This window comes from Bos javanicus, chromosome 11 (assembly GCF_032452875.1).
Source record: "Bos javanicus breed banteng chromosome 11, ARS-OSU_banteng_1.0, whole genome shotgun sequence".
In the NCBI taxonomy this organism is placed as follows: domain Eukaryota; kingdom Metazoa; phylum Chordata; class Mammalia; order Artiodactyla; family Bovidae; genus Bos; species Bos javanicus.
Genome location: NC_083878.1, coordinates 71,583,662 through 71,598,924, shown reverse-complemented (window position 1 = coordinate 71,598,924; position 15,263 = coordinate 71,583,662). Strand labels below are relative to the sequence as shown.

The window sequence follows — 15,263 nt, the reverse complement described above, 5'->3', positions numbered from 1 at the left end:
CTTTCTATGTTGATATATTACATGTCTCATGCCTACTCTTCTTGACCATCCTCATTTAAGATTTCCTCTTTCATAAATCACCAATAATAAGTAAAATAAGAACCTTGTGCATAGAGAGAAAAACTTACTTTTCTCTTTTTCATGAAGAGGCTTCTTAACTTATGCTCCCTCACCCTTTCCTTGAAGAAGCTTTATCTCTATCTCTTTCTCAAGAGGGTGGAAAACCCCAACGTCTTGCATTGTTAGACCTGTTTTTAAAATATGCTTTCATCTTAGAAAGTGACCAAAATCTTGTGTATCTTCTATGTTCTCCCTTTCTAGGCCAAGTAATTCAAAGCACAAATGACTTCATATGTAAAAGTGGTCATGCAGCAGCAGTAGAGGAATTTTCATCCCAGTGAACATATCTCTGCTTCTCTTGATGGGAATGTTTTTCAACTAAGTTGTTTTCCACTGAAGTGCACTTTGAATGGCCAGAGAGGTCAAATGCATTTCCATGCATTGGGAGATTGTATTTAATGGAAAGGGACTGCTTGGCATGTCATTACTATGCATTTAATAATTAGATTGAATCACTTGAAATGAATTCAAATTGGTAATAGATGTTTGCCAGCTTATATGCTTTCATAATTTAAAAAAATTTTGTAGATATAGGCTGTAACTTGCCAAATAGCTAAAGAGAAATGATAGAATTAACAATTTAAAATGAGAGACTTTTCTGGTGGTCCAGTGGTTAAGCATTTGCCTTCCAGTATAGGGAACACTGGTTTAATTCCTTCCAGTGCAGGGGACACTGGTTTAATCCCTGAACTAAGATCCCATGTGCCACGGGGCAGCTAAGCCTGTGTGCTTCAACTGCAGGCCCACACACTGCAGCTACTGAAGCCTGAGTGCCCAGAGCCCGTCCTCTGCCACAGGAGAGGCCACTGCAGCCAGGGCATGTGGCACAACCACCAGAGAGCAGCCCCTGCTCACCACAGCTGGAGATGGATTGCTCGTGCAGCACAGAAGAGCCAGCGCACCACAACAAAGACCCCGTGCAGCCAAAAACAAGTACATAAATGAGGGGAATAAAGAGTTTAAACTGAGGCAGCTGAAGCTTTTTCTTTTTGTGTTGGAAGAAGGATTTGAATACTTGACCAAGAAAGGAAAGATTGTGTATTTTTTCTATATGTCAGTGTTTAATGATGATTTCTGAAAGAAATGCATAGCCAGCTATATAATGATCATTTTGAGTTTTATACTGTGTTGTTATATCCTGTTGATACTTTAAATGTGGTCTTTAGTACCTCAAAAGGACCTCAGGCTCTTGAGATTCAGAGGTTTGCCAGTGAGGAGTTTATACTCTTTTTGTTCAGTCACTTCATAGCAAAGGGCTCTCTTTGATTCACTGTACAATGCTGAAGCTCCTGCTTTTTCCTCTGTTCATCGAGTCTTTATTGGATATTCCTGAAGAGCTATCTTTCCTATAAGTGAAAGAGCATTTAGTGACTTTTCCATTGTCATTTATTCCCTAAGTCAACCCACTCATTGGGGAAAAATCATTATTATTCTTTTAAAGGATGTATTTCTTTACCTTCTGTTTGTTTTCTTTTGATAGAAGACTTCTCTGGTGAGATTGGTCATGCCATTAATGAATGTGATTTTTTGGTATTATATAAATGAAATGTGTTAACATTTGGAATATCTCCATAACTCAGTGAATCAGTATTTTCTAAATGACCAATGAATGATGGTGCAAAGTCATGCATGAGTAAGTTTCATTTAAAGTACAGGATAGACAAATGGAATTTAGGGTAAGAGTGTGAAATATTTATCAATATAATTTTATCCTACTGATTAACACAGGGAATTGCATTCAGTATCCTGTAATAAACCATAATGGAAGAGAAAAAAAGTAGCTTTAGATTCCACGTTACAACTAACCTTTAAGAAACCACCACTTGTTGAGTTTTGGTGTAGTATCAAAGAAGAACATCCAGAATTATTTGGAAAGGCTGTGGAACTACTCTTCTTTTTTCGAAGTACGTATTTGAATGAGGCTGTATTTTCTTCATATACTTCAGCCAAAACAACATATTGCAACATTGAATGTAAAAGCACATATGAGAATCTAGCTCTTTAATTAAGTCAGACATCAAAGAGTTTTGCAAGAATATGAAACAATGCCATGCGTCTCATGATTTTTTGGGAAAATACAGTTTTTTCATTACAAATGTTTTTATGTTAACGTAGTAGGATTGTTATTTTTAAATGAATTAGTATTTGAAACTTTGTTTTAACTTTTACTATAGTAAATTTAATCCATATAATTCATATATGTAGAAGCTCCTTGGGGTCCCCAATACATTTAAGAAGGTTCCTGAGACCAGAGTGTATGAGAACCTGTGCTGTAGTGCTTAAGTGGGGACTTGGAGCCAAATTGCTTATGTTCAAAACTCAGCTTTATTAATTAATAGCTCTGTGACCTTGGACAAGATACCAAACTACTTTTGGCCTCAGTTTCTCATCTAAATAAAATGCTATAGTAATGTAACTTGTAGATTGTCTTAAGGATTAATTTGAATATATGAAAAGTTCTTAGAATTTATATAGTACTCAGCAGGCTATATAATTATCACCTTTTGAGCATTTATAATGTATTGGAGTTTTCCTTTATAGATGCCAGATTTCTAAATTTCTGGAGATTCAGTGTTTTGCGGTATTAACATGGTCTGTCATCAGTAAAGTCCCAGATACCCTTAACTTCTCTACACCATTCCCCCCGCCCCAACCCCGTCAAAGTCAGTGGTTCTCAACCTTTGCTGTATTTTAGAATCATCTGGGGAGCTTAAACAAACAAACCCTCAGTGCCCAAGACACACTTCAGACTGACTCAGTTAAACCACAATCTGGAGGTGGGAATAGGGACCAAACATAGTATTTCTCACTCCTGAAGCCTGAATATTCAGATCCTCTGCCCTGAGATTCTGTCTTTCCTTCCATGTTCTCAAATAATTTATTTATTACAGCTGATTTCTCTCTCATCTTTTGTATCACTACACTTGGAGGGGTGGTAGGTGTTCTCCTTGCTCAATGCTGCTGCCAAGGAAACCATCGTTCCCTTTTCCCTGACACCCTGTCCCCAGCCTTGAAACTCAGCCCATCAGACAGTAGGACACACCCCTCCCTCCTTGTTATCTAGAGACATCCTTTGAAGATTTTGGCGCATGGCTCACAGTTATTTTCTCAGCACTGTTGATTGCTCTTTTTGTGATTGCAGGTGATTTAATATTCACATAAACGCTCCTTCCCACATGTGGGCCTCTCAGTCCCTGACTTCCTTTCCTGCAGGTATCTTGTCCTTCCTCCACCCACCTCAGCCAGACACATGCTCATCCAGTCCTTGTCAGTACCCATTACAGATCAAACATCCCGTTCTCTGACCACACCTCCTGTCTTTTAGAATTCATTTTTTTTAGAATCTCCCAGCTCACCAGGACCATTGTTCCTGTCATTTTCCCGCTAACTCTCACTTCTCTTATGAACTTACTTTGCTTTTTCCTGGCTTAGGGAGTCCATGTCCATAATTACAATCATTCTTCTGCAAGCCCTCAAAGATCTCTTGCCCCTCTTTCTTTCTATTGTACTTATCTAGCAAAATCCCAACCTTTGTTAAATCTAAATTCCTCCCACTCTACATTGCACCCAGGCGAGGGAATTTATGCTGATTGGTCTCACTTACAAATCATACCTCAAGCTCAATGGGGCTTTTAGTGCTGTCTGGAATTCCTCCTCCATTTCCCCAGTTCATTCATTGTTTATTGTTCTAAATGACTATTGCATACTCTCTTCTCAAACTTCCTGTATCCCCTGCTTCTTCCTCACTCTCAGCTGATGGCCTTGTTTCTAGGAGAAAATGTAAACTCTTAGGAGAGAACCACCACAAGCTTCTATCACCGCATAGAGCAGCCTGCCTACATTTGTAATTCTAAGCTGGCCTTTTCTCTTATACCTACAGATGGATTCTCTGTGCTGGTTTCTAAGGCATCCCTCTTGGAGATCCCATTCTGCCTACCTAATTGTTATCTTCTCTGATGGTGTTCTGTGCCCACTTCCCTTTACAGCAGCATGTTCCCCTCTCTCTATGGGGATATTCCCTCAGACTATAAACATCTGAGCAAAACTTTCTCTTCCCCTCTGGTTACCAGTTTTCATTGTCTGTATCACGTTTCTAATTTCTTTCTACTCATTCTCGCTTAAAGCCTCTACAGTCAAGCTTCTGCTTCACCAAGATAGCCCTTGTGGAGCACACTGCTGACCTGTGTGTCAACAATACCCAGCCATCAGTTCCTAGGCCTCCTCTTACTCAGCAACGCCATTTGGCACAGCTGATTACTTCTCTCTCTTGAAGCTCTTCCTTCACCAGTGTTCTCAGTAGCATTTATTACCATCTGATTTTGTTGATTATTTATTTTGGCCAATGAAACTGTAAGCTCCTTTAGCAAGGACTCGGTTTATTCCTGTCACTGCCTGTAACAGTGGCTGATACGGAATAGGCACTTGATACGTATTTGTTGAATACGTATCAACATACGTATACTGTGAGCTTAAAATATGTGACTGTGAGCTTAAAGCAGCTATATACTTGTCAGATCTTTCCCATCTCCTTTCCTGGTCAGGCTATCACAGCCATGTCCTTTCTCTTTTTCTCCGGACCTTGCATTTCCTAACTGTATTTTCTGTCATCTCTACTCCAGTCCTATCTTTTTCAGGCTGAACCACCACCATTGTGCTTACGTGTCTGTGGGGCTCTAATGTTTACAGAGCGTTCATTTATATCTGGTATTATAGATGCAGATGGTCTGTGGATCTGAGTTGAATGACATTAGCATTTAATGCTGAATTTAGGTGCAGATGGAAGAAATTAAAATTATGAAAAAATAAGAAACAAGTCTTTAGGGCTAAAATTATGGTCTTCTTAGGATGTTTTGGTTTCTTGTTTTGTTACTACCCTACTTTACACTTTACTATTTCTGCCTGCCCATAGTGGAATTCTCCTTGATTGTCTGCAAGAATTTTTAGAAAGCAGGAGAAATCAACAAGTTCAAGAGGCCCTTTTGACTTCAGCTCTGAGCTTATCATTAATTAAGAGTAGTCTGTTTTTCTCTTAGATTATTTGTGGGAATATAAATTGGTTCAGTTTCTATGGAAAACAGTATGGAGGTTCCTTAAAAAAATAAAAACTATAGAGTTGCCACGTGCCCAGCAATCTCACTCCTGGGCATATATCCAGAAAAACTAATTGGAAAAGATACATGCTCACCAATGTTCATAGTAGCACTGTTTATAATAGCCAAGACATGGAAGCAACCTAAGTATTGCTTAGGCAGCATTCATTGGCAGATGAATGCTAAAGAAGATGTGGTACATACATACAATGGAATATTACTCAGCCATAGAAAGAAGGAAATAATGCCATTTGCAGGTACTTGGAGGTTAGAGATTATCATACTACGTGAAGTAAATCAGAAAGAGAAAGACAAATACCCTATGATATCACTTCCATGTGAAATCTAAAATATGATAAAAAGGAACTTATTTACAAAATAGAAGCAGACTCACAAACTTAGAAAACAAACATGGTTACTAAAGGGAGAAGGGTAGGGGAGGGATAAATTAGGAGTTTGAGATTGGCAGATACAAACTACTCTATATAAAATAGAGATGCAACCAAGTCCTACTCTATAGCAAGGGAACTGTATTCACTATCCTATAATAAACCATAATATGAAAAAGAATATATATATATACACATATATATATCTGTGTGTATAATTGTGTCACTTTGCTATACTCCAGAAACTAACAAAACACTGTAAATCACCTATACTTCAATTAAAAAAAAAAAAGTAGTCTATTTCTCTTAGATTTTCATCCCTCTTTCCCTCTATATTGATGAGCCAGTATGATACTGGATTTGTGTGAAAACTCATTTGTTACTGGACTTTTCTTTTTGGCTTCTACAGAACCTTGCCTCCTGGAATCCATCAAACCCTGAATGTCTCTTACTGGTGGTGAAGGAACTTGTGCAACAGTATCACCAGTTTCAGTGCAGCCGCCTTCGTGAGAGCTCCCGCCTCATGTTCGAATACCAGACGTTACTGGAAGAGCCACAGTATGGAGAGAACATGGAGATTTATGCCGGGAAAAAAAACAACTGGGTAAGGTTTTTCGAGAAAGGGAGAAAAAGGTCACTTTATCTGTAATAGAATAAAATAATCAATTCCAACATTCATTTATAATAAACCCTGGCCATTTCCTTAGATAAACATGATTGAGGATGCCCGGATACTCTCTCAGTCTCACACCCACAGCCCCTGACTTCTGAGTGTCTGCAGCTGGGAATATGAGTCTCCAAATTTTACAGACTTCCCAGCCGATATCTTTGAGAAACCACATAAATATTAAGGTCTCTTCAAAACTCTGAATTATGAGAAAGTATATTGTATCTCAGCCAGACAAGAGAGGTCAGTAACTCTGGAGCTAACTAGCTTATGTGGAGCCTTTTATAATTTCTTTTACATTGTGTGATCCTTTAAAGACACAAGTCAGAGTGTATCACTTCTCTGCCCAGAACTTTCATATCCCTCTCTTTTTCTCTCACAGTAAAAGCCACCGTCTTTCCAGGGGTGTAAAAGAGCTCAGCGTGATTCCCGTCACCACCATCCTCCATCCATCGTTCCTGCTCTCTCTTCATCTCCTGCTTTCCTGTTCCAAATAATCATCTCAGCCACACTAGCACCTCGCTGTGCTGCAGACACACCAGACATGCCCCTGCCCTTGGGTCTGTGCATAGCTTTCCTGTCATCTGGCTTGTTTCCCCTGTATAATCACAAAGCTAATGCCCATCCTCCTTAAAGATTTTACTCATATGTGACTTTCTTAGAAATGCCTGTATTAAAACCCCCAATTTTTTTAAACAACTTTTTTTGAGGTATTATTTTGATATCATATATCCACCCATTTTAAGTGTAAAGCAAGTTGAACAACCACCATCAATCCAGTTTTTGAATGGTTCCATCATCCCAGTGATATCCCTCAATGCCCATTTATAGTTAATTCTATTCCCACCCCCAGTTTTGGGCAACCACTAATCTAGTTTCTGTCTATATAGGTTTTCTTTTCTGAACATTTCATGTACTTGCATACTTGGGAAATACTGTGGGTTTGGTTTCAGACGACTGCAAATAAGCAAATATCAAAGTGAGTTATTTGAATTTTTTGGTTTCTGAATATACATATGAGTTATATTTACACTACACTGTAGCCTCTTAAATGTGCACTAGCAACATGTCTATAAAAAACTTTTGATATGTTCTGCTTAAGTCCAACGTATATACTGAGGAGGCATTACATAAGAGTGAATACCCCCAGAGATCATCGGGAGCCTACCACACTTCCTTATTATGTTTGTTGTTGGTCTCCTCCCAATGGAACGTAAAATTCCACGAAAGCAGAGATATTTGTTCACTGTAAATATCGTAAATACTTAGAACAGTGCCTGGCATATTGTTTACATTCCATAAGCATTTGTTGAGTGAATGAATGAATGAGTAAACTCTAGTTTATCTAAGCACAGAGTAAGTTTAGGGTCCCTTCTCTGTGTTAAGCCTTTCAGATTTCTCTCACTCTTTCTTTTTTTAGTTAAACATACCTCTCCCTTTTTGCTCTTCAGCTCTTTCTCAAAGGACATGTTTTCCAAGGTCTTAGATGTGATTAATGCCTTTGAATCAGTAGGACTAAAATTTATCCTTGTTACAAATCATCTTGTTTGTTCAGTTCAAGGTTTTTTGGTTTGTTTGTTATTTTGTAAATTTATTTTGTTTATTTTATTGTGGTAAAAGACACGTGAAATTAAATTTGCCGTCGTAACTGTAAGTGTACAGTGCAGTAGTGTTAAGTTTGTTCACATTGTTGTGCACTCACTCTCGAGAGCTTTTCCATCTTGTAAAACTGAAACTCTGGACCAGTTTAAACACTAACTCCATTTCCCTGCAGCCCTTGGCAGCTACCTTTCTACTTCCTGTCTGTATGATTTTGACTCCTTTAGACACCTCATATAAGTGGAATCGTCTAGCATTTGTCTTTTTGTGATTGGCTTATTTTGCTCAGCATACTGTCTTTGAGGTTCATCAGTGTTGTAGCCTGTGACAGGATTTCTCTCCTTTTTGAGACTGCTTGGTATTCCAGTGTACACTTATGCCACATTTTGTGTATCCATTCATCCATCAGTCAACATTTGTGTTGCTTTCACCTCCTGGCTATTGTGAATCATGCTGACTACACCTGAGTACGTACAAAGACACTCCTTTGAATTCTTTTGAATACATCCCCCAGAGTAGGATTGCTGGATCATATTGCTAATTCTGTTTTTAATTTTTTTTTTGAGAAATCTCTGTAATGTTTTCCATAGTGGCTGCACCATTTTATATTTCTACAAGTAGTGCAGAGTTCAAGGTTTTTAAACTGTTATTTTGAAACTTTATTCATATGGATAGTAAGGAAAACTTTACTGAACTTAGTTTATCCTCTAATCCAAGCATTTCTCATATTAAACAATCACCTTAGTTGTCCTTTCAAAAGAGTTGTTAGGTTAATTTGGCATGACTTCTTGATGAATCTGTTTGTGTTGTCTTTAGTACTGATAGATTCCTTTAAAGACAGAATCACTGTCAAACTAATTGGTCTTTAGTTTTTAGGATTTTCCTTCCTACCTAATTCCCCCTTTTAATATTTATCCAGTTTTATGGTGCCATTTCTGATCTAAGAATGTTTGAAATTATGTTCATTGGCCCAGCTAATACTTGAATTGTAGTTCTTCTGAATGTCGGAGTATAGTTAGGTAGTTTGAATTTATAGTATATTTAAAACTTTCAATTTAATGTTACTGATTCTCCATTCTTTATTTATAAAACCTACTACTGCTGTGTTACCCCCAGATTATTTTCATATGCTGTTGAGTAGTTTGTAAGCATCAGGGCAACAATGATTAAGGACTGAGGGGAAGTAAAGGAACTGAGAGCCCTGTAACAAGACAGGGTGGACAATTGGAAGCTAAGCTGACAGCAAATCAACCCAAGCAGGAGATCAACAGAAGTAGGAGCTGAGACAGTAGAAGTGAAAATATAGGTACATGAGTTAGTTCCTGGTCCAAAAACAGAACATAAAAGTGAGTCTTGCAGAATGAAACACATTGGAGCTTGATGTGCTGCTTCAGGAACATGGTAAAGGACAACTTGCTACTGGAATTCAAATACACCCCAAGAGTTTGGTTGACAAATGTGGGACCCTAGCAGAAAGAAAGGAGTTTGATTTTGAGGTGAGATCTTTTGAATCAGAGGCTTTATTAGTATCCTACTGCTGCTGTAACAAATTACCACGATCTTGGTAGCTTAAAACAACACAGATATATTACCTTATAGTCCTGGTGGTCAGAAGTCTGAGGTCAGGCTCCCTGGGCTAAAATGAAGTTGTTGGCCAGGCTGTGCTCCTTCTGGGGGTCTGTTTCAGGGCTGAAGAAACCAAAGAAATGGGCAGATGTGCTTCAGAGGAATTTGAGAAATGGAGAAGCAGAAAGATCCTCAGGGCTGTAGAAAGTAAAAACATTCTGGAGATTTTTAAAAGAAATTGCACTCAGGTCTTTAAGTGGATGATTTGCAGGCATTTAAATAAGAATGCAATAGTCAGTTGGAAGAATAGTTAGGTAACTAAGAAACAGTTATGGCAAACTTATTTTATCCTTTTAAGGAAGGTTAGATTGTCTCATTTTCAGTAAAGCATTCAGTCATTCTCTCTTAGTATTCTACTGTGTGCTCCTTTCTTAGTTGTCTGAGTCTCTGGAAGAGCTACATCTAAGAGATTGGGTGTACGTCTAGTTTGCCATCAGATGTCTTGTGAAATGTCACAGAGATGCTCCTTTGATCCTATTTTGTTCCTTCTTTTATTAGGTAATTGAAAGGCATGCTTTTCAGTTTTTCTGATAATACAGAGCTTGGAAAGATAATTATTTTGAAAGACTACAGAATCAGTATTTTAAATGATATTTATACGCTCTGGAATGCTGCACCATACCTGTAAGATATAATTCAACAGGGCTAAGCCAGTATACAAGTGATAAAGAAAGTCTACTATGCTGCTAATGGTTGGATTAAAAAAAAGCAGTCCTGAGGGGGAGGAGCCAAGATGGCGGAGGAGTAGGACAGGGAGAACACTTTCTCCCCCACAAATTCATCAAAAGAGCATTTAAACGTCGAGTAAATTCCACAAAACAACTTCTGAATGCCGGCAGAGGACATCAGGCACCCATAAAAGCAATCCAACTCTTCGAAAGGAGCGCGACTGAACAAAGAGAAGAAATACAGTTCCACCCATCAGAACACTGACACAAGCTTCCCTAACCAGGAAACCTTGACAAGCCACCTGTACAAACCCACACACAGTGAGGAAAAGCCACAATAAAGAAAACTCCACAAACTGCCAGAGTACAGAAAGGACACCCCAAACTCAGCAATTTAAACAAGATGAAGAGACAGAGGAATAGCCAGCAGATAAAGGAACAGGATAAATGCTCACCAAACCAAACAAAAGAGGAAGAGATAGGGAATCTACCTGATAAAGAATTCCGAATAATGATAGTGAAATTGATCCAAAATCTTGAAATTAAAATGGAATCACAGATAAATAGCTTGGAGACAAGGATTGAGAAGATGCAAGAAAGGTTTAACAAGGACCTAGAAGAAATAAAAAAGAGTCAATATATAATGAATAATGCAATAAATGAAATTAAAAACACTCTGGAGGCAACAAATAGTAGAATAACAGAGGCAGAAGATAGGATTAGTGAATTAGAAGATAGAATGGTAGAAATAAATGAATCAGAGAGAATAAAAGAAAAACGAATTAAAAGAAATGAGGACAATCTCAGAGACCTCCAGGACAATATTAAACACTACAACATTCGAATCATAGGGGTTCCAGAAGAAGAAGACAAAAAGAAAGACCATGAGAAAATACTTGAGGAGATAATAGTTGAAAACTTCCCTAAACTGGGGAAGGAAATAATCACCCAAGTCCAAGAAACCCAGAGAATCCCAAACAGGATAAACCCAAGGCGAAACGCCCCAAGACACCTATTAATCAAATTAACAAAGATCAAACACAAAGAACAAATATTAAAAGCAGCAAGGGAAAAACAACAAATAACACACAAGGGAATTCCCATAAGGATAACAGCTGATCTTTCAATAGAAACTCTTCAAGCCAGGAGGGAATGGCAAGACATACTTAAAATGATGAAAGAAAATAACCTACAGCCCAGATTATTGTACCCAGCAAGGATTTCATTCAAGTATGAAGGAGAAATCAAAAGCTTCACAGACAAGCAAAAGCTGAGAGAATTCTGCACCACCAAACCAGCTCTACAACAAATACTAAAGGATATTCTCTAGACAGGAAACACAAAAATGGTGTATAAATTCGAACCCCAAACAATAAAGTAAATGGCAACGGGATCATACTTATCAGTAATTACCTTAAACGTAAATGGGTTGAATGCCCCAACCAAAAGACAAAGACTGGCTGAATGGATACAAAAACAAGACCCCTACATATGTTGTCTACAGGAGACCCACCTCAAAACAGGGGACACATACAGACTGAAAGTGAAAGGCTGGAAAAAGATTTTCCATGCAAACAGGGACCAAAAGAAAGCAGGAGTAGCAATACTCATATCAGATAAAATAGACTTTAAAACAAAGCCTGTGAAAAGAGACAAAGAAGGTCACTACATAATGATCAAAGGATCAATCCAAGAAGAAGATATACCAATTATAAATATATATGCACCCAACACGGGAGCACCGCAGTATGTAAGACAAATGCTAACAAGTATGAAAGGAGAAATTAACAATAACACAATAATAGTGGGAGACTTTAATACCCCACTCACACCTATGGATAGATCAACTAAATAGAAAATTAACAAGGAAACACAAACTTTAAACGATACAATAGACCAGTTAGACCTAATTGATATCTATAGGACATTTCATCCCAAAACAATGAATTTCACCTTTTTCTCAAGCGCACATGGAACCTTCTCCAGGATAGATCACATCCTGGGCCATAAAGCTAGCCTTGGTAAATTCAAAAAAATAGAAATCATTCCAAGCATCTTTTCTGACCACAATGCAGTAAGATTAGATCTCAATTACAGGAGAAAAACTATTAAAAATTCCAACATATGGAGGCTGAACAACACGCTGCTGAATAACCAACAAATCACAGAAGAAATCAAAAAAGAAATCAAAATTTGCATAGAAACGAATGAAAATGAAAACACAACAACCCAAAACCTGTGGGACACAGTAAAAGCAGTCCTAAGGGGAAAGTTCATAGCAATACAGGCACACCTCAAGAAACAAGAAAAAAGTCAAATAAATAACCTAACTCTACACCTAAAGCAACTAGAAAAGGAAGAAATGAAGAACCCCAGGGTTAGTAGAAGGAAAGAAATCTTAAAAATTAGAGCAGAAATAAATGCAAAAGAAACAAAAGAGACCATAGCAAAAATCAACAAAGCCAAAAGCTGGTTCTTTGAAAGGATAAATAAAATTGACAAACCATTAGCCAGACTCATCGAGAAACAAAGAGAGAAAAATCAAATCAATAAAATTAGAAATGACAGTGGAGAGATCACAACAGACAACATAGAAATACAAAGGATCATAAGAGACTATTATCAACAATTATATGCCAATAAAATGGACAACGAGGAAGAAATGGACAAATTCTTAGAAAAGTACAACTTTCCAAAACTCGACCAGGAAGAAATAGAAAACCTTAACAGACCCATCACAAGCACGGAAATTGAAACTGTAATCAAAAATCTTCCAGCAAACAAAAGCCCAGGTCCAGACGGCTTCACAGCTGAATTCTACCAAAAATTTAGAGAAGAGCTAACACCTATCCTGCTTAAACTCTTCCAGATAATTGCAGAGGAAGGTAAACTTCCAAACTCATTCTATGAGGCCACCATCACCCTAATACCAAAATCTGACAAAGATGCCACAAAAAAAGAAAACTACAGGCCAATATCACTGATGAACATAGATGCAAAAATCCTAAACAAAATTCTAGCAATCAGAATCCAACAACACATTAAAAAGATCATACACCATGACCAAGTGGGCTTTATCCCAGGGATGCAAGGATTCTTCAATATCCGCAAATCAATCAATGTAATACACCACATTAACAAATTGAAAAACAAAAACCATGTGATTATCTCAATAGATGCAGAGAAAGCCTTTGACAAAATTCAACACCCATTTATGATAAAAACTCTCCAGAAAGCAGGAATAGAAGCAACATACCTCAACATAATAAAAGCTATATATGACAAACCCACAGCAAACATTATCCTCAATGGTGAAAAATTGAAAGCATTTCCTCTAAAGTCAGGAACAAGACAAGGGTGCCCACTTTCACCATTACTATTCAACATAGTTTTGGAAGTTTTGGCCACAGCAATCAGAGCAGAAAAAGAAATAAAAGGAATCCAAATTGGAAAAGAAGAAGTAAAACTCTCACTATTTGCAGATGACATGATCCTCTACATAGAAAACCCTGAAGACTCCACCAGAAAATTACTAGAACTAATCAATGATTATAGTAAAGTTGCAGGATATAAAATCAACACACAGAAATCCCTTGCATTCCTATACACTAATAATGAGAAAACAGAAAGAGAAATTAAGGAAACAATTCCATTCACCATTGCAACGAAAAGAATAAAATACTTAGGAATATATCTACCTAAAGAAACTAAAGACCTATATATAGAAAACTATAAATCACTGGTGAAAGAAATCAAAGAGGACACTAATAGATGGAGAAATATACCATGTTCATGGATTGGAAGAATCAATATAGTGAAAATGAGTATACTACCCAAAGCAATTTATAGATTCAATGCAATCCCTATCAAGCTACCAACAGTATTCTTCACAGAGCTAGAACAAATAATTTCACAATTTGTATGGAAATACAAAAAACCTCGAATAGCCAAAGCAATCTTGAGAAAGAAGAATGGAACTGGAGGAATCAACCTACCTGACTTCAGGCTCTACTACAAAGCCACAGTTATCAAGACAGTATGGTACTGGCACAAAGACAGAAATATAGATCAATGGAACAAAATAGAAAGCCCAGAGATAAATCCACGCACATATGGACACCTTATCTTTGACAAAGGAGGCAAGAATATACAGTGGATTAAAGACAATCTCTTTAACAAGTGGTGCTGGGAAATCTGGTCAACCACTTGTAAAAGAATGAAACTAGAACACTTTCTAACACCATATACAAAAATAAACTCAAAATGGATTAAAGATCTCAACGTAAGACCAGAAACTATAAAACTCCTAGAGGAGAACATAGGCAAAACACTCTCTGACATACATCACAGCAGGATCCTCTATGACCCACCTCCCAGAATATTGGAAATAAAAGCAAAAATAAACAAATGGGACCTAATTAAACTTAAAAGCTTCTGCACATCAAAGGAAACTATTAGCAAGGTGAAAAGACAGCCTTCAGAATGGGAGAAAATAATAGCAAATGAAGCAACCGACAAACAACTAATCTCAAAAATATACAAGCAACTCCTACAGCTCAACTCCAGAAAAATAAATGACCCAATCAAAAAATGGGCCAAAGATCTAAATAGACATTTCTCCAAAGAAGACATACAGATGGCTAACAAACACATGAAAAGATGCTCAACATCACTCATTATCAGAGAAATGCAAATCAAAACCACTATGAGGTACCGTTTCACACCAGTCAGAATGGCTGCGATCCAAAAGTCTACAAATAATAAATGCTGGAGAGGGTGTGGAGAAAAGGGAACCCTCTTACACTGTTGGTGGGAATGCAAACTAGTACAGCCACTATGGAGAACAGTGTGGAGATTCCTTAAAAAACTGGAAATAGAACTGCCTTATGATCCAGCAATCCCACTGCTGGGCATACACACTGAGGAAACCAGAAGAGAAAGAGACACGTGTACCCCAATGTTCATCGCAGCACTGGTTATAATAGCCAGGACATGGAAGCAACCTAGATGTCCATCAGCAGATGAATGGATAAAGAAAGCAGTGGTACATATACACAATGGAGTATTACTCAGCCATTAAAAAGAATACATTTGAATCAGTTCT

At 37.6% G+C, this 15,263-nt stretch overlaps 1 protein-coding gene across 5 annotated transcripts in view; it reads left to right on the top strand.

The window, feature by feature from the left end:
- BABAM2 (BRISC and BRCA1 A complex member 2) overlaps positions 1 to 15,263 on the top strand; it is a 438,330-nt gene that overhangs the window by 125,645 nt on the left and 297,422 nt on the right. For 4 of the 5 annotated variants that reach the window (XM_061431264.1, XM_061431265.1, XM_061431263.1 and 1 more), the window contains exon 5: positions 6,009 to 6,203. The exons of the other annotated variant lie outside the window; for it this stretch is intronic. In XM_061431264.1, the coding sequence (XP_061287248.1) occupies positions 6,009 to 6,203 (195 nt within the window). The remainder of the gene's footprint in view (positions 1 to 6,008; positions 6,204 to 15,263) is intronic. 5 annotated transcript variants of the gene reach the window in all.